Source organism: Adiantum capillus-veneris, chromosome 16, assembly GCF_014529385.1.
Source record: "Adiantum capillus-veneris isolate H3 chromosome 16, ASM1452938v2, whole genome shotgun sequence".
Taxonomy (NCBI): domain Eukaryota; kingdom Viridiplantae; phylum Streptophyta; class Polypodiopsida; order Polypodiales; family Pteridaceae; genus Adiantum; species Adiantum capillus-veneris.
This window is the reverse complement of record NC_140946.1, coordinates 142,906,553-142,931,391: the sequence shown is the minus strand read 5'-3', so window position 1 is coordinate 142,931,391 and position 24,839 is coordinate 142,906,553. Positions and strand designations below refer to the sequence as shown.

The following is a 24,839-nucleotide window of genomic DNA, read 5'->3' as shown; positions in this document are numbered from 1 at the left end:
CTCCCCTTTTATCTGTAGTATAGATAGATATAGATATTGCTTTAAATTACCAATCAAAATTAATGTACTTTTGTAAAATTGTGTTTCACTTGTGGTTTCTTTATCTTGTAACGTTTGCACCTTCTCAAGATGCTAAATGGTGTACTAAAGAATCTTACATAGATGAAAAGTAAAGCGTGCTCCTATTATTGAACAGTTTCTATGTCTTAGGAGATTTTAGGAGATTTTGTTTAGATAGGTAGAATATGTAAGATGGTTTTGAGGAAATACATACATAATCCACAAAAGCATGTGTATGTGTGTGTGTGAGAGAGAGAAGAAAAAGAAGAGTATTGTAACATCGTGGCAAACTATCCCAAGAGACCTTAAAATCTATTGGTCGAAGAGAGTTGAACTCAAGACCTAAGTTATTAAAGAGGAAAATTGCATTACCAATCTACCACACTTGGGTGATAGAAAGGTGTGAGAGAGAGAGAGAGAGTGACTTTTTTGGTATCATTAAAATATACAATTTTAGTGAACGGGGGACCATTAATGGGATGGCCTCTTGTAGGAAAACGATCGGGGCTTAAAACAACTTAAATAAAAGCACCAATTCTAGGACATCGAGTGCTATTTGGTGGGATGGTTTTCGAGAGCTAAATCAACCTCTTATTGGTTGAGAGCAGGTTTGAGTCCATGCGATGTCCGCATTCGTGAATAAGCCATGCTTGTCTCGCATCTTGAGCCCCCTTTTTTTACACGCAAAAAATGTTGTTTTCTGTCGTCCATGTTTGCAAAGATTCCATCATAGCCCATCGACCTTTTGGGCTACAAAGTCGTCAAAATCGTGTAGCAACCACGATTTTCGCTCGACACCACTGTAAAGGTTGTTAATATGACCCCTTTACCTTAGCTAGTAGATTATTCAAGAGTATAAGAATTATTTTAATCATAAAAATAACAAAACTATATTATCATAATGAAATTATTCTTACGATGATGAAAATACGATGTTTAGGTTGTGAGAAAATGACTTTATTATCTTAGGAGGGTCCTATGAATTTTTCTCATATTAGTTACTTAGCCATGAAGAGTTTACTTTCTAACCATGTTAAGTAGGCGGTACTAACTGGAGTTTATTCTAATATAATAGAGAATCACAAGAGATGCTTATAGAGGAGCGAGAAGGGGAAGGAGGCTACGTGGAGGCCATGCTCCTCCCATCCCAATTTGGGAATGTGGGATCGTTCTCTCTCTCTCTCTCTCTCTTTCTCTCTCTCTCTCTCTCTCTCGTGGACGACATCACAAAGCAGACAGCAAAGGCGCATAGAATCTCTCTCGCAACCACGCCCATTTCAGGGATTTGGTGCGATCGGCTGAGGCAGGAGAGCCAGACGGCTGTCTCAGATTTCTCTCTCTCTCTCTTCTCTCTCTCTCTCTGTCTCTCTGAGTCGCACACTTCGCCTGGGTCTACTTACAGAATATTTCTAACTTTAGAACAAGCATTTTTATGAGGGAACTAGAACATTCATTATGAAGTTTCTAAATTGTGATTGAACTTGAACTTTATGTCACACATTCTACCCTATTTTCATATCATGAGAATGTGTCTAAAACTCCTGCGGCACTCTGTCGAGCATCACACCTGCGGGAGCTGCAGTCAGTCTGTCTTCTCCCTAACTCGTGCAGGCATAATAATAATACCAAGTGGGTATCTTTTGTCTTTGTGATGAGTGCCTTTATTCTCCAACCAACAGCCAATCACAAAATTGGGAAAAAAAATTAACTCTCCTTTTTCATTAGCGAAAAAGGGGAGTCATAGCTATGGCCTCACCCGTTTGGGATAGGCCAGAAAAAAAGGAAAGCAGCGGAATCGACCCCTGAACGTCTTCTCCTGAGCGGTATAAAGCAGCGGAATCGACCCTGAACGTCTTCTCCAGAACACAGGTATAAAGTCCCGATCTGGACACTGACTTGTGCTGAGCTTTCCATTTGACCTCGCCTCACGTTGCAGAGAAGCACCGCGACACGCGAGAGGCAGGCAGGGAGGTAAAGCGTTCATTGTTGATGCGCGAAGAAGGCCCATCACCTGCAGCAAAGGAGCGAGACAGAAAAAGAGAGCTCATATTTCAGAGACAAGAAGGAATAAGGAGCTCAGATTAGCAATGGTTATGCGCAAGGTGGGCAAGTATGAAGTAGGCCGCACGATTGGTGAGGGCACGTTTGCCAAGGTTAAATTTGCTCAGAACTCAGAGACTGGTGAAAGTGTAGCCATGAAAATTCTCGACAAAGAGGCCATACTTAAGCACAAAATGGTAGACCAGGTGCGCTTGTTTTCTGCTGTATAAAGTTGCAATCGCCGCTCTTCAAATAGAATAAGAAAGCCAGCATGCTCCCACACATACTAACACTAACACCCCGGGCCTAGTGATGCCAATAGTCTTGCATAATATCATCTTCAATGAACCTTGTATCAAGTAGCAGTTGTGTTTTGGCATTTTGAAAGCTCTGCAGAAAGGGAAGGTTTTCTGAATCTTTAAAACATGGTTTTAGAAATTATACCTCCAAAGAAATGCTCAAGCGGGATCATTTGATTTCTTATTTCCACAAAATGAATACAAATTCTCATATACACGCCCTAACGCCCTACTTGGAGACCATAAACCACAAGTAGAGGTTTCACCAAAATTACTATCAGCCATCATCTCTTCCATAACTTTTTCATGCCTCCCTTTCCAAGGTTGGTTTTGAGAGGTAAGCTTGTTTCCCTAAAATGGGTCATGCTTTCTTTCTAGAAAGCCAAATTGGGCCTTAAAGCCTCATTAAAGTGTCGTTCTGTATATGGTGAAGACCATCACACCACATACAACGATAGGCTTGTTGTGGATGTCGTTGACTTGGTTCAGGACTTGAATACTTATTTTCAAACTTGAGAGCTGCTAGATTTAACTCTTGAATACCCTTTATAAGTTCATTTAGAACCGGTTCTTCAACCTTTGTACCTATGTCTCCCACAATCAACTTGTCCGTCTCTTGTTGCCTCTTTTGTATCAAGTTAGTTGAAGTTGTTGATTTGCAACTTACACAAAAACCTCCACTTTCTCGAGATTTAGAGACTTTTGTCTATTTGTAGATAGTAGTTCAATTCAAACTGACCTAATTTGTTAGTCACCACTTGCCTTGTAAGGTGCAGCTGAAGTGAATGTTGAACTTTGCTCAAGATGAGTGCTATGAACTAAGCTCAAAGGTTCCTTTTACTTATGGAAGGGAGAGCCTTTCGTTCCTTTAGTGAGAGAGTGCAAATGATCACAAACAAAGTGGTAAACATTGTGAATGAAGGTGCTGAGACTGAAAGATAGAGAGAGAAGAATACGACAGTAGAAAAGTTGTCAAACGCTCCCTCAAGGGCCCCTCTCTCGATGGCGAGAGAAGTCTTTGCTATTGATTGCACAAATCTCTACAATGGTCTAGATGCAATGGACTTGCCGACGACGTCGATGACGAGAGGACGACGACGAGACGGGTTGAAATCTGAAAACGCCAAGGGCTGAAATCTGCAAATCTTGTATCTGCTGAATTTTGACTCTATGTCGGTGACGATGACGGGACGACGATGCGCCATAGCAGCTAAAAAACACGTTTTTTAAATAGAGTACAGAACGGGACGTTTTAAAACGTTTAGTACGTTGTTTTGGTAAAAAACGTGGGCATTTGTGTACACTGTAAAGAATTTAAATTCTCAGTGAGTGAGCAATGTGTTTAGGGTCTATACATGTCAATTTTCCATATAATTATGTGCAACATTGGACTTCAATAAATTATATACCTTTGTGTGGACCCATATAATATAATACTTGTAAAAACTATATATTTGAAAAAAACCGACGTATTTTATTTTGATCCTTGAAAAATACGTCTAGTACGCGTATTAAACGCCCCGTATAAACCGTCCCGTCCCGTACCTTAGCTTCTATGCGATGCGCTGAATTCTACGTAAATGGAGCTTTGGGTCATGTAGTACTGCCGATTGTTCTATCCTTCCTTCAGATTCCTTGAAAGACCTTTTCTCAAGAGGTACTAAATATAGGCTCCCTTCCTCAAACGACTCTTGCCTTCTCAAAGCCATGGAAAAAGGAATTTCTAGTTTCGTAGTAAAGTTTGAGGAGTCTTTAGGAGTTCAAGGTATTTTTACCCATTGGAAGTCTGTAGTCCTCAAGAAAGCTTCTTTGAAATTAACATCCTGCTCTCGGAACGTTTCTTTTGGAAGGAATAGCTTATCTTCTTTTGACCATGATGCTCTTAGGAAATTTCATCGTGATTTTGTAATCTCTTATGTAGATAAGTGCTCTAATAACTTTGTTGTTACGTGCAAAAAGTTCTATTTAGAATGCTTGTTAGGTGAAGTAAACTCTCAGACTTACAATGATTGTGAATTTTCAATGCAAGAGGTTATCTTGAAACATCAAGACTTTTGTAAGTCTTTTGGTTTCAAGTGCCAGCCTAAATTACCTTTTTTATATACCGTTTGGAAGTTCCACAAGAATCCTATAAAGCCTAGATTTATAGCTGCTTCTTGTAACACCTCTTTGACCGAGGTTTCCAAATGGCTTAGTTATTGTTTCAAAGCCATTTTACCTAGCGTAAATAAATTGTGGAAAAATATGCTAAAGGAAGCAGACGTACCTATCGATTCAAGTTGGATTTTAAATGATTCAGTGGGTGTGATTCATGTTTTAAAGTTTTTGAACTCTTACAAGAAGCCTTAAGGAGAAATCTTCTCCTTTATGTCTCCAAACTTTTGACTTTACAACGCTATACACGAAGCTAAATTTGGAGGCCCTTAAATTTAGAGTCAAGTCTCTTATTTCAAAAGTTTTTGCATACAAGCTTGAGAAGGATAGGTACAAGGCATTGCTATAGAAAAGTAAGCCTTGAACTTTGACTTCTTATGGCTGAAAAATAAGATTGTAAATGTAGACAAAGGAAGAAAGAGATTCACCAGGATTGTAGATGACATTGGCATCATATCTTGGTTAGATTTTCTTTTGGACGATTTATAGATAACCATCGGCGACTCTCTTTTCAAGCAAACAATTGGTATCCCTATGGGCACCAATTGTGCCGTTTTTCTTGCTAATTTCTATCTTTTTACTTTTGAGTTTGATTTTATGGAGCGTCTTGTTCTTGCTAACACTTGCCCAATATTTTTGCACAAGTTATGCAATGTAAGACGCTTTGTAGATAATCTTTTTATCCCTGACGTTCCTTCTTTTCAAGATTTTATGTACTTGAATTCAAGTTCTGTAGGCAGAGGAATTTATCCCAAGGAGTTTTGTGAACTTAACTGTACCACAAATAGTGATTGTTGTGCCTTTTTAGACCTTAAGATTTTTCAGACTCCCTTGGGATTAGAAGTAGATATCTATGATAAGCGCCTTGAACCAGAATATGCCAATCTAAAAATCATCCGTATGTCTCACATTTCTTCGAACATTTCTCTTTTAGCTAAGTACGGTGTCATTTGCTCTCAACTTTTGTTCTAGTAAATCTACTTTTGTTGTTCAATCTTGCCATCTTATTTCTTTACTAGTTGAAAAAGGATACTCATTCAAAAGAATCATGAAAAAGGTTCGTTCATTTTTGCATCGTAGTAAGTTTATCTTTAATGTTTCTTCCTTTGGAATGTTCAAGATAATCAATAGTAAATTCAATAGAAGTGGGGAGCTAAAAAGCCCACTTATTGTTTGACTTAATAACACCTTATGTTGTTGTTTTGATCTTTAGCGCTTCTAGTATTTTTACTATAGCTTGACAAATCTAGCTTTTATCATGGTTGAGTATGCCCATCACCTCCGGAGGGTGATAGAAACTCAGTTCGTTGGTTTGGTAGAGTACGTTCAAAGCATGAATGACCTCTATATAAACCTGCACCTACTCTTGGGCACTGACGACGTGAGTAGGAATGTCATAGCTGTTGTCCAAGCTATGCATGATAAAGGTGATAATCTTATTCTTCCTGTTTGGACAAGCAGCGAAGATTCATTTTTCGATTTCGTATTTAGCTTACCTGAGGACTTAGAATGTGTTCCATTAGAAATTGTTGTCTGAAGCTTGATTTCTAGGATTAAGTTTTTAAGATGTCTTATCCTTTTTTTTGCTTAAAGTTGAGTACTTGTTTTAAGCAAAGTAAGTTGCGTCAACTTATTATTTACACATGCCTTTTCTAAAAACATTTTTAAGTTAATAATGTTTTGTTTTATTTAGTTTTGTTTCGTAGCAAACAAAGTGATTTAGTTTGTTTGTTTGTTTGTTTTTGTTTTCCTTTTCTTTTCTTGCGTCCCTTGCGTTTATAGTTTTATGAGTGCTTTATTCCCTCTTATAATTCGTGAGTTCAGACTATTCTGAACTTGTGAAGGTATATGTAGATGCTGAAATTTGCGAATAGCGGACAGAATTTGCAAACGTTGGCTGATACGACCGTGCGACGAGGATCTATTGCAGGGAGGTGAGATCTGTGAGGTTTGGGGACTGCAGCACGGAGTCTAATCATTGAAAATGCAAAACATTGATGTTGTGGGCTGAACTGTCGCCAAGAAACTGCAAAACGCTAGGTGATGCAGCAAATCTGGAAACGCTAGAGGAATTGCTATTGCCAGGCTGATCTGCAATTGCAAAACGCTGGGGCTGATCTACATTTGCTGAAAAACGCTGGCTAGTCTTTGGTGGCTGAAAACGCTATGTTCCCTTGCCGGTCTTGCTGAGAAGGTGCACTGCTAGATAGTATCTGTTGCCTCTTCTGCCAGAAAGTGCTAGCGCTAGCTTTCTTATATATTTCCTTAGCCAAATTGCCCTACCAAGTTTCCCAACAAAGTCACTTAATAATAATAAGTGAAAATTGGCTAAAATAGGAAAAATGGGTTCTATGCACTGTAAAATGCTCATGATGGATTTTGATGGTAATGTTGATGATCATGCTGTGTGAGTTAGAATTAGGGTTGCAGAGAAACGCACACAACTTGGAGAAGATGAAGGAAGCTCAAGGCACACAATAGAGAGTGTGTTACTTAGTGTGCAATGGAAAGATAGATAGCCCTAGAGTGATGGGCGTATATACAATGCTCGGGGGAAAAAACCTCCTAAGAGGGAAAAAATGCCCTGGCGGTCCTAGTGTGTTCACACACATCACTACCACATGTATATGGTAACAAATCCCCCCTGGAGTGATGCGGTGAACAAGAGCTGACACACGAGCAAAGGGAAGTGCCATGCCCTGAGGACATGATCAGTCCACAAAGGGGAGTAAGCCCAAAGCTTTGCGAAAAGCTTCAAGCTTCTCATGAGACAACGCCTTTGTGAAAAGATCTGCAAGGTTGTCCTGTGTTGGCACATAAGCCAAGCTGATCTCTCCGGCTGAGAGCCTCTCCCTGACATAGTGGTAATGCACCTCAATGTGCTTTGCGCGAGCATGAAAATCTGGGTTCCTCGCAACTGCCAATGCGCTCTGATTGTCAGTGTAGATAGTGTTGGCAGTGTTCTGTCCAACACCCAAATCAGCCATAAGGTGTTTGAGCCATACACACTCAACCGTAGCTGTGAAGACTGCCATGTACTCAGCCTCACAACTCGAAGTGGCCACAGTAGGTTGCTTCTCGTTCAACCATGATATACATGAATTGCTAAGCATGAAACAAAAACCACTTGTGGACACTCGCGTGTCAAAACAACCAGCCCAATCTGAGTCTGAAAAAGCATGTAAATTTGGCGGCAATGATCCTCCCTTGGGATAAACAAGCAAGATGTTAAGTGCCACTAAGGTAGCGGAAAATCCTCTTGACAGCCTGCCAATGCTTAGACCCTGGGCTATGTATAAATTTGCTGACCTGTGAGACTGCAAACTGAATATCCGGCCTCGTGTTGCATACATAAATGAGGCAGCCAACAACAGTTGATAAAGAGTGACATCAGCAGGATCGCCAGCATCATGTAGACTTAACTTCAAACCTGTTTCCATGGGAGTGCAATAGGTTTGCAATCCTAAAGTCCAAACTTACATAGCACTGTCTCTATGTAACTTTTCTGACACAAGGCAATACCACCATCACACTGCTTAAACTGTATACCCAAGTAATGATGCATCAGCCCCAAATCTTTCATCTTGAAAGTAGCATTCAAATCAGCCTTAAATTCAGCAATATGTCTCTCATTTGGTCCAGTGATCAGCAAATCATCGACATAAAGAACCACAATGAGAAGTACATCACCCTCACGCTTTACATACAGTGTGCTTTTTGTTGGACTGTTACGAAAGCCTCGTTTGACCAAATGAGTGTCAGCTTTCTCATACCAAGCACGAGGAGATTGCTTTTACCCATACAAAGCCTTCTTACATCTGCACACTTTGTCCTCTTGTCCTTTTATGACAAAACCGCGAGGCTGCGTTACATAAACCTTCTCAAATATGTCACCATTCAAGAAAGCAGTAACAATGTCTGATTGATGTACATCCCAACCAAAATGAGCTGCTAATGCACATAGAAAACGCACAGTAGTCATATGACAAGTGGGAGCAAAAGTCTCTTCATAATCTATGCCTTTTTGTTGTGCATAACCCTTTGCAACAAGTGGAGCCTTATGGCGATCGATCTCACCATCCGGCTTGCGTTTCAACTTGTAAACCCACTTCGTACCAATGGCCTTTTTGCCAGGAGGCAAATCACATAAAGTCCATGTGTCATTCTCTATAAGTGCATCATATTCTGATTGCATGGCAGCCATCCAATTTTCTGAATTCTGTGCTTCATCAAAAGACAGAGGCTCCTCAACATCATGTAAGCTAGACACAGCCAAAGCATAACAATCTGATGCATAAGATGCATGGCGAGAGCCTGAACGAGTACGACTAGACAAAGGTGCATCCAATTTACTGTCACGCAAAGTGTGCACCAGCCATTTTGGCATACCTCTAGCCTGCTCATTTTCAGCCCTTTCCTCGTCAAGTACATCATGTACATTTGCATCAGTAATAGGCTGATCTGTAACAATTCCAGAAACCCCCATAGGCTGTACATTTGCCTCATTGGAACTTACATTCATATTTCCACCATCGAAAAGAGGCAACAAAGTGTCATAAATGTCCTTTGAGCTTACATTACTGTCTCTAGTACATGACAGCAAGGGCTGAACAGAATCTTCCACAGACACTACATCCAGTGAAACCAGAATACGTTTTGTTTGCGGATGATACAACCTGTAACCTTTGCTTTCAGTACTATAACCAACAAAAATACATTTGACAGCCTTATCATCCAATTTTCTGCGCGGCACCAAAGCATATGCCAATCAACCAAAAACACGCATGTGCTCAATAGAAGGCTTTCTATCATGCCATGCTTCATATGGAGTAATAGACTGCAAAGCTCTCGTAGGACACCTGTTTAGTACATAAGTGGCACACATGATAGCCTCAAGCCAAAAAGAATGCGGTAAAGCTTGACTTTTGACCATACATCGTGCCATTTATGTAAGTGACCTGTTTTTCCTCTCAGCAACACCATTTTGCTGAGGTGTATAAGGCACTGTACATTGGTGTTTTATCCCACGACTAGCCAGAAATGCATTGAGACATATAGTCCCCCCCTCGATCGGAACGGAGGGTGCCCATAGTACATTTCGAGACATTTTCAGCCATAGCCAGAAATTGTTTGAAGCAGATAAAAACTTCGGACTTCGCTTTAAGAGGAAATACCCATGCATGCCTGGAGTAATCATCAATGAAAGTCACAAAGTAAAGGTAATTGCCCAAGGACGGAGTTTGCATGGGCCCACAAACATCACTATGCACAAGCTGCAACTTGCATGTGGCCCGAACTGAACCATCCTTTGGAAACTTAGAACGTTGCATCTTACCCAAAATACAGCTTTCACAAACATGTTTGACAGGTGCTTCAAGAGGCGGCAAAGAAGCAACCATATCAGATTTCTGCAAATGTAGCAAACTGGCAAAATTCAGACGACCAAAACGTGCATGTCAAAGTTTTGCATATGAAATATCCCTTGAATCTGCAACTGCATTTGCAAAATTTTGTCCACACTTGTCATACAAAGTGAGCTTATACAGCCCACGACACAAAAGGCCAGATACAACAATTTCATCACCAAAACTGAGATCATGAACTATACATCTGTCATCCACAAATTTGACTACAAGTCCAAGTCTAGCAAGTGCAGATACAGACAAAAGATTCTTCTTGATCCTAGGTATATAAAGTGCATCAACAAGTGTGAAAGAACTGCCATTTGCAGCAGTAAGCACAATCTTTCCAACTCCCTGAACCGGATAAGAGGCATTGTTGGCACAAGTGACTGAATTCCCTTGAGGGACAGACTTGAGAGGTAAATAATTCACGATGTGAGGTAATCTGCTATGTAGCACCACTGTCGAAATACCACACATGTGAATCTGTAGCAACTGACAAGCATGCATCATAGACAACAGGATTGTAAGTGCACTCTGCGCTAAAAACCCAATCTGCATCAACATCAGCATCACAGTCTCCTTTCACAGAAGACTCAACAATGGCTGCATTTGTAGTGGAACCAACATTTGTAGTGGAACCACCGTCTTTCTTCTTAGCTTCTTTGGCCTTCAACTTAGGACACGACTTGGTCAAGTGATCATTAGCTTTACAATAATGGCAACGCATTTTCTTTTTGCCCTTATCACCAGAATTTCTAGACAAATTGCTGCCAGTAGAAGCATTAGGAACACAAGTTTTGCCACTCGCAGCAGAACCATAAGAAGTGGCTGCATTGCTGTTACCACCCTTTCTTTGAGAAGCAATAAAAGCCCGTTCAACTGCACGCTGCCTAGTCCTGTTTTTTCTGGAAAGTGACTCTTGCAACAGCAATGTGCATAATGCATCAAACTTAACAACTTCAGGATTTCCTTGGGTCATCAGTCTCCAAGTACTAGCAAAAGTCTGGTAGGAATCTGGTAAGGCATCAAGAACAGTCTGCACAAGGGAACTATCTGAAATGACTTCACCTGCAGAAATAAGTTGCTCATTGATATCCTTGACACCACCAGCAAGGAAAGTGTCCATATCATCTTTCTCATGCATAATCCTCGACTCCAACTCTTTACGCAACAAAGCAATTTTAGCCTCATTGCGGCTTGCATAAAGACTTGCTAGAATATCCCAAGCCTGTCTTGCAGATTTTGCTGAACGGATGTGAGGAACAATGGTGCGCTTCACAGACAACGCAATCAATGCATGAGCCTGCGCATCCTTTACATCCCAACGAGATTGTTCTGCCGTAGACAAAACAACTCTAATAGCAACAATCCTTGCAGCAAGACCTGCAACATCCTCAACATCGCCTACATTCTCAGAACCAGGACGTATATCAATGCCGTGCACAATATTCCAGACGCCCTTTGACACAAGAACGTGTTGCATCATATAAGCCCACATAGGGTAATTGTTCCCATCCAACCTGTCCTCAGCAGCAAACATCTTGAAGACATCTGTGTTGTTGTAAGCCATGGTAAATGCTGCACCTGATGTGAAAACTGTCCGAAATAGGAGAAATGGAGCAAGAACAACATGTACTATATAACCCAAACCGTAGAAGACTGTAAGGCACCTGTTATGCAGAAAACGACACTGACAAAAATTCTACACAAAATGACGAAATTGCCTGTGCAGACCTGCCTGTAGTGGAAACGGAGGCCGAAATGAGCCCGAATCAGAAATCTGAGCACACTGAGCTCTACCAGTAATCCCGAAATATTTGTCGACCTGCGAACGCTCGCCAAACCTCATTGTAATCGGAGAAAGTGAACAGGCGTGTGCTGGAGCAGCTGGCGACTAAGCCCGGGAGGACGTAACTTGCTTTGATACCAATTGTTGGAATTAGGGGTGCAGAGAAACGTACACAGCTTGGAGAAGACGAAGGAAGCTCAAGGTACATAATAGAGTGTCACGAGGACGTGGCAGTTATTAACCATGTCACAGAGACGTGGCAACTGCTAACCTTGGTTGTTGGTTTCTTTCCAATGGGGTTTATTTTATTTGTTTAAGACACTCTTCTTGAAGTAGCAAACGGTCGGACATTGTATGGCCAATGTGAACGGTAGATTCACCCGCAGACGAGAAGTGGTCGGCACTGGAATTCGTATGGTAAGAGGATGTCTAGGCTCAGAGCAAGATCATATAGGTCCCCCCGTCGCACTTAGCAAGTTGGTGGATACTAGGAAGTGAACTCAATTAAGGCGTAAAGTCAAGGTGGGACTACCAACAAAAAGTATCCGACAGTTGGGTCACATTGCATTTTTGGATGCGGTCCCAATGAGGATAGATGGTTAGAATGTCACAAAGTGATGACGTGGCGGACAGCAGAAGCCCTAAAATTCCTGCAAACCCTAATTTTTGCCAAAAACCCTAAATTCCGGAAATTGCGGAGGCGGATTATTAAATTTTTTTTTTTTTTTGGAAAATGATGAGCGACGCGAATTTTGCTTTTGCTTTTTAAAAAAAAAAAAAGAGAAAAGACTCTCTAAGAGAGAGAGAGAACTGATGCTTTTGATTTTGAAAGCTTTTGGGGCTCTGCTTTTGGGCATCCCTTGTAACCTTTAAATTAGTGGTGAGGGCCTCACTTCTCAGAGCATCTGGACGCAGAGTCTGAGAGTGAAACCCTAACCGCTCTCTTGTACTTTGATGATTGATTAATACAAAAAGAAATACCGAAAGGGGCGCCAGTCTTTGGGGCCAATATCTCTAGGCACGGAACTCCGCCGGGCCAGTGCAAATCTATTGTGATCTGTGAATTGTTTTGAAGTGGTTATTTGGTGCTGTCGCGGTTGATTCTTGACTTGGAGTGTCCAAGTTTGTTACAGTGGTATCAGAGCACGGCCGATTTCTCTTCTACGGGAAATCCGATCCCCGAATTTTTTTTCCGCGGCACCTATGGCTTCAGGCAATGATCAGTCGACTCCCTCTGCATTTGGAGATGCGGGCTGGGATCACAACGAAGATTCAGACAAAGAGTATGGCCCGCCTTGGCCTACTTAGGCGGAGCGGCAAGAGATAGAGCGTCGCCAGTTGATCGGCGATGCAACAAAGATGATGCTCAATTTTGCCAAGGGCCCGAAGATGGCAAAATATATGAACCAGACCTCTTTGGAAGAGGTACAGATGGAGTGGCAGAGAACCACAACACCACTCCCGAAACCCGCTCTCAAGAAACCTTCTGCCTCCAAGAAATATACGGAGAAGGAACTGGAGAACGTGGTTGATGCACGGATTGCTCAGCTTTTTGACGTGCAAAAGAAAGGCAAAAAGCACGGCAAAAAGCAGAACAAAGGTACTGACTTCCCAGGATATTTGGGTCGTCAGTCTACATTCGACAAAGCAAAGAAACGGAAGAAGCGTGTTCGATATGAAGGAGTACCCAGTTCTTCTTCTTCTTCTTCTGACAGTTCTTCTAGCTCCTCGGATTAGACCGAAGAAGACAGAAAAAAAGCAAAAAGCGAAGCAAGACACAAAGCTTCGGAACGGGCAAGAAAAAGGCAAAGAAGGCTACATCTCGCCCAGAGACTGACAGTTCTACTGAGGACTCGTTTACAGAAAGCTCAGATTCCGATGACGGAAAGTTTTATGCGAACAAGAAGAATTTTTACAAAGCAAACCAGTATGACTTTCTCGAAGATAAAAGCAAGAAAGTCCGAGAGTTTAAGGAAGGTGGCCACTCGATCATGTTTGATACTTTTTCAGGATACTCAGATGCTTCGAAGGCTTTGTCTTTTATACGGCAGTTTGACATCGCTTTCGCGGGAGGACGCTATTCAGAGCACTCCAAGATTCGGAGAGCTGCCTCTTACTTTAAGGGGAATGCCCGTACTTGGTGGTCCACGCTTCTATTAAGCAAGATTGTGCCAGTTACATGGCTGAAATTCAAGAGGCTTTTTATTTCTTCTTGGTTGACTCAAGAGTTTGAGCGAGATATACGAGCTGCTTGGAACCATCTCCGGATGACCAAGAGCGATACAGTGAATTCTTATTGTGAAAGATTCTGGAGCTCTTTTCTACCCGCCTCTTCATTCAAGAAGATCTCGTTCAGAGAACAGATTAAGCGGTTTACCTTGGGTCTACCTACAGAGATCCAAGATCACTGCTTCGAACAGAAGTAGGCTTCTATTCAGGAGTTGATGAGTCATGCGAAGCGGGGCTTTGCCATTCACTCTGGCAGTCTGACCTACCCCACAGATGAGGCCATGACACAACGAGCCGAACAGACTTCTGGGAATGAAAGTAGAATGAAAAAGAGCAACCCAGAGAAAAAAAAAAAGGATGCACGACCCAAGCTTACTCCTGAGGAGAGAGCTCGCTTCATCAGAGAGGGGAAGTGCTTTGGATGCGGGAAACATGGACATATTTCCGCAAAGTGCCCTGATAAGGCACAGAAAGAACAGAATGATAAAGACGACGACAGGTCTGAGAGTTCGAGAGCAGCTGAGGAATGTGGCAGAAAAGGCAGATAGAAAAGCAGAATTGGTACCACATGGCGTGGGACTTGCACCGAATCAAATGAATGAAAGTACAAACTTTGCCGTTTTTCTTTTGGGGCAAAGTGAAGGATCAGGAAGCTCTTTTGAAGGAGCCAAGGCCAACTTCTTTTCACTTGGAATTGGCGGATCGATTTGGAACTACGCCCGACAGACTGACGCCACAGGCGGAGGTAGTTCGACTGGCACTCGGATGGGATGTTGCCATTACACCGAGCATTGGCAAACTTCGTTTGCAATGACAGGGGTGTTCAGGGCACGTGAGTGACGTTCTACTCGGGATCCCTTGGTACCACAAGAACTACGCCGTGGTTGACTACCGGGCCGAGAAAGCGACTTTGATAAATGAAGGGCTTAGAGATTGTACTTGATGAACTTCAGTTTTCTTACTCATTCTTTTGGGAGAACTGAACGATGGATAAAGGTTGAATATGTTTTGACCTGAAGAAAAGAACGCCAAGATTTTTTTCTCCACGCTCATGCCGATTGCTTTTGAGAGGGCCTGAAGATCATACCATTGATCTGATATCTGGAAGCACGCCACCGACTCGGCCACCTTATCGTGTGAGCCGAGTACAGAATGAAAAGATTATGAACTCAGTGAAAGACCTCTTGGAAAAGGGTCTTGTCTAGCCTAGTACTTCACCGTATTGCTCTCCAGTGTTGTTGGTTTTGAAGAAAGACAGATCTTGGAGAATGTGCATCGATTATAGCACTCTCAACGAAATCACCATCAAGAACAGATTTCCGATTCCCAGGATCGATGATATACTCGACAGGTTACAGGGATCCTCGTACTTTAGCAGGATTGACTTGAAGAGTGGATATCATCAGATCAGGATAGCGCCAGGAGATGTCTACAAGACAGCTTTTCGGACGACTTTTGGGTTATTTGAGTTTTTGGTGATGCCTTTTGGCTTAACCAATGCTCCTGCGACATTTAACCGGATGATGGATAGGATTTTTCGAGAGTACAGGCTATTTGTTGGCACTTTCTTTGACGACATCATTGTTTTCTCGAAGAATGAGGCAGAACACAGAGATCATCTGCTTCAAGTCTTTTAGGCATTACGAGATCACACGCTAGTGATTAATGCAAAGAAAAGTGAATTTTTTCCTACCATGGATACACTTTTTGGGACACATTGTGTAAGCAGCACAACAGGAGTGCAAATGGACCCGGCCAAGATAGAGACTATCCGTGATTGGCCCGATTTGAGGAATGTCCATGAAGTTAGAAGCTTCTTGGGACTGTGTTCGTACTACAGGCGGTTCATACGAAAGTTTGCAGAGGTTGCTTCCCCTTTGCATACCTTGACACAGAAAGGAGTACCTTTTTCGTGGGGACCCACAGAGGTGACTGCCTTTCGGACATTGAAAGAGAAATTCACTACAGAACCAGATTTGACTTTGTCGGACTTGCAGAAGTCATTTGAAGTATTTTGTGATGCTTGTGGTCGTAGTCTGGGTGCGGTCTTGATGCAAGAAGGCCATGTCATAGCTTACGAGAGCCGTTTGTTCTCTAGGCCGGAGATGACAGCAAAGATCTATGGGAAAGAGCTTTTGGCAGTTATCCACGCTCTTACTCAGTGGCGGCATTACCTACTCGAAGCGGATTTTACTGTCTTTACAGACCATCAGAGTTTGCGCTACTTCTTGTCACAGAAGCAGCTTTCGGAAAAACAGATGCGATGGGCGAACATCTTGTCACAGTTCCACTTCCAGATTGTCCATGTGCAGGGACAGAAGAATGTGGTGGCAGATGCTTTGTCTCGGAAACCGTTGGTTCTGGCTATTTCCGCGATACATCATAGAAGCTTCGAGGATATGGTCGATCAGTGTGCCACAGATACAGATTTTGCAGATATTTTCACACGGATACGGGATGGGGAGACAGTAGCTGGATACTCCCTTCGGGAAGGCTACTTGATGAAAAAGACTATGTTGTGCGTTACACAGCTGTTGAGGGAAAAGGTTATGATTGATTGCCACTGTCCACCTTTTACGGGTCACCGCGGCATTGCTACCACCATGAAAGGGGTAGAGAGAGATTTCTTTTGGCAGAGACTGAAGAAGGATGTGGAAGAGTTTGTGCGCAGTTGCTTGGTATGCCAGAAGGTCAAGTTTGACAGGCATAAGGCACAGGGATTGTTACAGCCTTTACCCATACCCACCCGCCCCTGGGAAAATATTGAAATGAATTTCATTTTTTTTGATCTCCCGAGAATAGAGAATGATCACGATGATTTTCCGATTACATGGCACGGCTGAGACGATTCTCTCCGACATAGACCCTAGATTTATGAGTTGGTTTTGGAAGGCAATTTGGGAGAACATTGGCACGCGGTTGCAGTTCTCGTCATCATTCCACTTGCAGACTGACGGGCAATCTGAGATTGCCAATTCAGTGATTTTAGATTTATTGAAGTCTTGTATCTCGCATCAGAAGACTCAATGGGAAAAGAACTTACCTTTGGTGGAATTTGCCTACAATAACACGATACACTCTTCGACGGGGAAGACGCCATGAGAGATTGTTGAAACTGCTGCGAAGGTTCCATCCTTCCTGAGCACGAAAGATTAGAAATTTGAAGCGGATGAATATTCGCGAGACTTGGATACGGCTTTTGCCAAGGTTCGCGAGACTTTGCAGGAGTCTCAAGAACGACAGAAAAAGGCAGCGGATCGCCATCGTCGCGACTGGAAACTGAAGGAGGATGATTGGGTGCTCTTACTTTTGAGAAGGCACGCTTAAGAAAGAAAAAGGGAAAGGAGAGGCTTTTTCCAAAGCTTAGTATGCGATACTACGGACCTTTCCAGATCACTGACAAAATAAATGATGTCTCCTTCCGATTGGAACTGCCAGATACTTGGAGGATTCATAATGCATTGCATGTGAGTCTCTTGAACCCTGTTAAGGGTGATGTGCCTGATGATGGGGAGCCTGATGAGCAACCCAAAGTGGAAGAAAACGAGGAGATCCTTGTTCCTGAACAGATTTTGGCACATAATGATACGAAGAAAGGTAAAGTCTGAAGGCGGTTCTTGGTTAAGTTCAAGAACTTTCCTGCATTTGATGCGAAGTGGATGGAGGAGGAGGACCTAGCAGATACTCCTCGGATTGTGAAACTTTACCTCGATGTTTTGGTTTAGCATAGTCTACTCCAAACGGAACCCAGAAACTCAGCTTGGCCGAAGATCTGGTGCAGTGGGATGCACAAGAGGGGAGTTACTCCGCTCCTTTGTCAACAGATGCCTCGATTTTGATACTAAAGTCACTGATGTCTCTTTGAGCTTCAGGGATACTGAGAGCTGACAGTATTCTGCTGGATGACTTTATGAAATGGAATTCCTGATTATGATACTGATTTGTTCTTGACTTCTTGTGAGTGCAAGAAATGACTGCAGCATTTTGGTCTGATTGATCTCGAATAGACATGGTTGCAATAGGGGTTAGTCAATCGGACATCGATGAGGTCCCGATTGGACCTAGATGTGATTGCTAGCTACATTGCCGATAAATCAGGGTCTAAGATCCGAATGAATGTTGAATGTCATGTGATGTCCTCTGATGTCTGGTGATGTCCTGTGATGTCGTGTGATGTGACTGTCGATTTTGTACATGTGCTAGATGTGTGTTCCTAGTACGTAGGTACTAACAGTCAGTGTCTGCTAAGACGGTTTATGGCTTTTGTCGGTTTTGCAGGCGTAATCGCGGTCGATTACAATGCTTTCAAGAGGGGGGTATGTCACAAAGTGATGACGTGGCGGACAACAGAAACCCTAATTTCTGCCAGAAACCCTAAAATTCTTGCAAACCCTAATTTTTGCCAAAAGCCCTAAATTCCGGAAATCGCGGAGGCGGATTATTATTTTTTTTTTTTTTGGAAAATGATGAGCGACGCGAATTTTGCTTTTGCTTTTTAAAAAAAAAAAAAGAGAAAAGACTCTCTAAGAGAGAGAGAGAACTGATGCTTTTGATTTTGAAAGCTTTTGGGGCTCTGCTTTTGGGCATCCCTTGTAACCTTTAAATTAGTGGTGAGGGCCTCACTTCTCAGAGCATCTGGACGCAGAGTCTGAGAGTGAAACCCTAACCGCTCTCTTGTACTTTGATGATTGATTAATACAAAAAGAAATACCGAAAGGGGCGCCAGTCTTTGGGGCCAATATCTCTAGGCACGGAACTCCGCCGGGCCAGTGCAAATCTATTGTGATCTGTGAATTGTTTTGAAGTGGTTATTTGGTGCTGTCGCGGTTGATTCTTGACTTGGAGTGTCCAAGTTTGTTACACAGAAGACCAGTGGGAGCCCAACGGAAGCATCTCCTAAAATTTAGGGAACTGCTATTTTGGGCCGTGAAATGTGTTCGCGTCATTACCTCCGGTATGACTAGGGGAACACTTTATAACTCTGCCGCGAAGTCAACTGACGCGTCGGTTGGGATATTTTTAAGCGACGAACCCGAAACGGGAAAATGCTTGAAAATGCGCCAAGTGTCACATTTTGGTGAACTTTCCTCTTGCAGAAAAATGGGCGCTGATTTTTATGCTGGGAGAGGCCTCATTTGCAACCTGTCACAGGTTAAGAGCTATGGAGTGCTTTCTTTCCCTCTCATGTACAGTGTGGTGCTAGGAGTGATGCCCTGCACACTACACACTGCTCTCTCTCTCTCTCCCCTACGTGCAGTTATGTGATGCCCCACAAGAGGGCTACTCATTTGACTGATGTACAGTTGTGTGGGTTCATGCTTTTGTGCTGAGGCAAGAGCCTCCTTGAGCAGGAACAGGGGTAGCTAACTGCTGCTCCAAAGTAGGCACTGGTGAGGGTCATAACCTCACCGTACAGGTGCAAAATCAGCGCTGTGTATGCGCTGTAATTTCACTGTTTTTCAGCCATACGGACGCCAGGACCATTGGGAATCGTGCCCCACTGGCAAAGGACAGTTAGGGGACTGTTTGGGGCTGAAAACAGGGCAAAAACCAGTAAATACAGCGTGCTGAATTTACTGTTTTTGGACAGGAATTAGAGGGTATACGACAGTGCAAGCGAGTTCCAGCAGGGGAATTGGTTTCGCGCAAGTTTTGGGGCTGTTATACTGCCGAAATTTGGCCAAACCAAATGGTATCTAGGTGGATACACGTGAAGGATTCCGAGGACCTTACCTTGTAATTTATCCTCCTAAAGAATAAAGAAATACCGAAAGGGGCGCCAATTTTGGGGCCTACAGGTTGTCGGCGTCTGCTCGGAGCATTCTAGCTTCCGAGCTGTGTGTGTGATTAAGTGTTAATTCCCATTACAGGTTCTCTTTGCAAAGTGCTCTGTGTGTGTGTATAAAGTAAAGAATTTCGGGTGAAAGCCAACGCCTACCGCCCTACGGGCCGGTTTCATGGTTCCATTGCCGGGATATCAATCACTTTTTCCTCAAAGAGTGAGCCTGGATTGTTCAGGGTAAAGACACATAGTGCAAGAACGCGGGGATTACACTATGGCCGACAAGGGGAAGGGAATTATGGAAGAGGGTTCCTCTCCAAAGGACAGGCAGGAGATTCCTATGGTTTTTGAGATTGGCGAGAGTTCACGGCCACGTTAGTCTGTACCTCCTGTCAACGTGAATGTCCCTCCAGTAGTACAGGGCTTTATGACAGGGCAACTTGAGGATGATGCGTTTAAGACTCAGTTAGTTGCCGCGGTGAATGTCTTTTTGCAGCTGGTGCAGAATCCGAGGTTTATGGAATTCCTGCAAGCGCCACCACTGCAACAGCAAAATAGGCAACCTACGCCGCGTACGGAGCTTGTTGAAGCTCAAGCCTAGGTACTTCATGAGGCGCAGGAGGAAAGGGAACACTCGCATGTTGCGGAGTCGGGGGCTCCAAAGCAGGTTCCTCCTGTGCTTGAACAGGTGGCTAGAACGCCTTTTCCACAGGTTATGCCAGTTCAGCCCGCCACCTTTCAGAGCCAGCATGCTGTCTTGAATGGACAGGGAGTTGGATACCAGGCTATGCACTCAGTTTTTCCACCACCCACGGTACATCCTGGGTATTTCGGGGGTGGATTAGTGTTCCAAAGTATGGCTGGTTATGCGTCTGGAAGTCAGCCGTACATGCCAGGAACAGTGTTCGGGGGTATGCAAGGCATCATGCCAAACCCCATGTATGGTACTATCGGCATGCAGCAAGGTTTCCACGGCAACCAGGGCCAGTTTGGGGTGCCACAGGGTCATTTTGGCATGGCTGGTTTTTCTGGACAGCAGCCAGATATCGCACCTCTGACGCAAAATGTGAATGGCCAAGGCGTGCCGATCATGCCTAATACAGTGCCCATGTTGCAGACCATTCCGTATGACAATTTGGGGGCACTAGAGAAGCCGAAGGCTTACAAAGAAGGTGGTGCAGCGGTAAAGTTCAGTACCTTCAGTGGTTTCGAGGATAAGACAAAGGCACTCACTTTCCTCCAGCAGTTTGATACAGCTTATGCGGGAGGGAATTTTACAGAGGCCTCGAAGGTCAGGAAAGCTGCCACTTTCTTAAAGGACAATGCGCTTACATGGTGGACGACATTGTTAATGCAAGGACAGGCACCCGCCACTTGGGTTTACTTCAAGCAAATGTTTGCATCTGCTTGGCTATCAAATGAATTTGAAGCCGATGTCCTGACAGATTGGCACCAGCTTACGGCAGCTTCGTGCAAGAGCTTGCTGGAGTACAATAGGAGGTTTTGTAAAGCATTACTCTCAGTGACCTCCTACAGATTTGTGCCACTGACAGAGCAGATAGAGAAGTATTGTTGTGGGCTGCCTAAAGGGCTTCGCGATTACTGTACAAAGAACAGAGTGGCTACCCTTACTCAGCTTATGGAAGTTGCGAACATTGGTCTTGCCCTGTTGAAAGGAGAGGACAGTGGATTTCCGAGCAGTGACAAAGGAGGGCAGCAAAAGAAAAATTCAGCGAAGAAGCCCTTTGTGAAGACGGCTCTTGATGCGTCACAGGGGTCAGAACAGGCCACCAAAGATAAGGATTCAGCTGGGACTTCTGGAGCGCAGGCAAAGAAACAGAAAAGGAAGCTTTTTGTGCGCAAGTCGCTCGAGGAAAAGAAGGTCCTAATGGCTGAGAACAAATGCTTTATATGCGAGCAGCCTGGTCACTTTTCTATCAATTGTCCACAAAGGAAAAGGCCAGCTGACTCAGAGGATAAAGAAGACCAGAAAGGCAAGAAGCCAAAACCCACGGCAGGTTTAGTGCCAGACATGGTGGGTGACAGGCCCAGCACAGATGCCAGTGAGTTATGCAGGGCATGGGGTAAAGTTAGGGATCAGACGGCACTCATCTTCTTTGATCCAGGTGCCAAAGCCAACTTTATCTCACCAGAGTTAGCTATGAAGCTCGGCATCAAAGCTGAAGAGATGGGGTACACAGCAGAGGCAGGGTTGGCATGTCCTGGCCACTCAGAGTGTGTTACTCCCATCATTGGAAAACTGCGTCTGCATATTCAGTCGTATGTGGACACTGAAGAGTTTTACATCATGCCGCTGGAAGGTTGTGACGCCTTGTTGGGGATCCAGTGGATGTTCCGAGTGCATGGAGTCTTGGATGCCTACAACAAAAAGATCACTGTACAGCATAGGGGCAAAACTCACATCTTGGATGTAAAGCTTAAAGGAGAGTCAGTCCCTATTGTATCTGCTTCTGCTATCACTTTTGTAATAAAGAATCATCTTTCTGTGTACTTGATTTTTGCACGTGATGTCTCAGATAGGGATCGGTCAAATTTATCTGTGTTAGATAAAGAAAGGTCAGCATTTTTGCAAAAGTTTAGTGACTGTTTTTCTGATTCATTACCGTCGCAATTGCCGCAAGAGAGACCTGAGGACCATCGGATAGATTTGGTGCCAGGGTGTAGCCCACCAAATAGACCTCCCTACAGGGTTAGTGCGGCGCAGCAGAAAGAGATTATGGGCCAGGTTGAGGAGTTATTAGAGAAGGGGCTGATTCAGCCTAGTTCTTCACCTTTTTGCTCCCCAGTGCTCCTAGTGCAGAAGAAGGATGGCTCATGGCGCATGTGTATTGATTACCGTGCGTTGAATAAGAATACCATCAAGAATAGGTTTCCTATTCCTTGCATTGATGATATTCTCGATCGTTTAGAGGGTGCTGCAATTTTCAGCAGGATAGACCTGAAGAGTGGGTACCATCAGATTCGTATAAGCCCAGAGGATGTGCACAAGACTGCGTTTAGAACTACATTTGGTCTTTATGAGTTTCTAGTGATGCCGTTTGGGCTAACAAATGCTCCTGCCACGTTCAACAGAATGATGGACCGGATTTTCCGCTCGCATCAACAGTTTGTTGGAACATTCTTCGATGACATGATTGTGTATTCGAAGAATGAAGAGGAGCATAGGCGTCACTTGACCATTGTGTTCGAAGAGCTGCGCAGTCACAGGTTACTTGTCAATCCTAAGAAAAGTGAATTCTTCCTCGAAGAGATCCACTTTCTGGGCCACATAGTCTCAAAGGATGGTGTTAGAATGGATCCCGCAAAGGTCGAAGCTATCAAGACATGGCCAGACTTGAACACTGTGCACGATGTCAGAAGCTTCTTGGGATTGTGTTCCTACTATAGAACGTTTATCAGAAATTTTGCAGAGATAGCATCGCCTCTTCACGCATTGCAAAAGAAAGAGGTCACTTTCAGATGGACCCAAAAAGAGATTTCAGCGTTTAGTCTCTTAAAGGAAAAGTTGACTTCAGATCCAGTTATTGTTTTGCCAGATCTCAGGAAGTCATTTGTGGTCTAGTGTGACGCGTGTGGCAGTAGCATCGGAGCAGTGCTAATGCAAGATGGACGGGTAGTAGCCTATGAAAGCCGAATTTTGCAAGGGCCAGAGAGGACTATGCAAGTCTATGAGAAAGAGCTCTTGGCCGTGATTCATGCGCTTTCTAGCTGGAAGCACTACCTCTTAGGTGCTGATTTTGTTGTCCAAACAGATCATCAGACCTTGCGATACTTCTTGACACAGTCAAAGTTATCCGAAAAGCATATGCGATGGGCAAACATCTTTCCATGTTTCACTTCCAGATTATGCATGTGGAAGGCAAGAAGAATGTTGTGGCTGATGCGTTATCAAGAAAGCCACAAATTTCAGCTGTGTCAATTCCTTATCATCATGAGTTAGATGACATGAAGGAACAGTATACTGCTGATGAAGATTTTGCAAGGATCTTTGAACAGTTACAAGAGGGGCAACATCACGAGCACTACCTCCTCAGAGATGGTTTTATGATGATGCATGGCAGACTTTGTGTCACTAGGCCATTGCGACATAAGGTCATGGAAGAGAGTCATGTCCCACTGTATGCAGGGCATCGTGGCATTGATGCAACAGTTAAAGCGGTAGAGACATTCTTCTATTGGCCTACCTTGAGGAGAGATGTGGATGCCTTTGTGCGAACATGCATAGTTTGCCAAAAGGTCAAGTTTGACAGGCAAAAGGCACCAGGGTTGTTACAACCACTGCCGATTCCGGATAAGCCATGGGAAAGCATTGCTATGGACTTTATCTTTGATCTTCCAAGAACGCCAACAGGGAATGATGGTATATGGACCATTATCTGCAGGTTCAGCAAGCAGGCCCATTTTATCCCTGTCAGGAAGAAGATAAAATCTGATCAGATGGCACACTTGTTCATGTACAATGTGTTTAAGTACCATGGTATGCCACAATCGATTATCAGTGATCGTGATCCTCGCATGACCAGTTTGTTCTGGAGAGGATTGTTTGAGAACATGGGTACTACGCTCAAGTTCTCGTCTTCGTTTCATCCACAAACTGATGGACAGTCAGAAGAGGCTAATTCTACTGTCTTAGATTTGCTGAAATGCTATGTGTCAGATAATAAGGGCAAGTGGGAACAGTATTTGCCTATGCTTGAGTATGCGTACAATAATACGGTGCATTCGTCTACTGGCAAAGCACCTTTTGAGATTGTTGAAGGCGGCAAAAAGGTTCCTCCCATTTTGCACACAAAGGACAAGATCTTTGAGGCAGATCGATATGTTGAGAACATGGATGAGATGTATAAGAAGATTAAAGTTGCCTTGGAGAAGACTCAGGCAAAACAGAAAAAGGCTGCTGATCGTCACCGTCGTGAATTGTTACTATCACCTGGTGATTGGGTTCTCTTAAGGTTCGAAAAGGCAAGGTTAAAGAAGATGAAGGGCAAGGAACGGCTGTTTCCTAAGCTCAGCATGCGATACTATGGGCCTTTTCAAGTGCTTGACAAGATCAGCGATGT

General features: G+C 43.5%; 1 protein-coding gene across 3 annotated transcripts in view; it reads left to right on the top strand.

Annotated features, from left to right (window-relative positions):
- Positions 1-1,801: 1,801 nt before the first annotated feature.
- LOC147439983 (CBL-interacting protein kinase 24-like) overlaps positions 1,802-24,839 on the top strand; it is a 133,707-nt gene continuing 110,669 nt past the window's right edge. For 2 of the 3 annotated variants that reach the window (XR_015184674.1, XM_086485686.1), the window contains exon 1: positions 1,936-2,306. Coding sequence is in view for 2 of the 3 variants with exons in the window: in XM_086485686.1 (XP_086341812.1) it covers positions 2,148-2,306 (159 nt within the window). In the remaining variant the exon portion in view is untranslated. The other variant, XM_086485688.1, reaches the window with a different exon arrangement.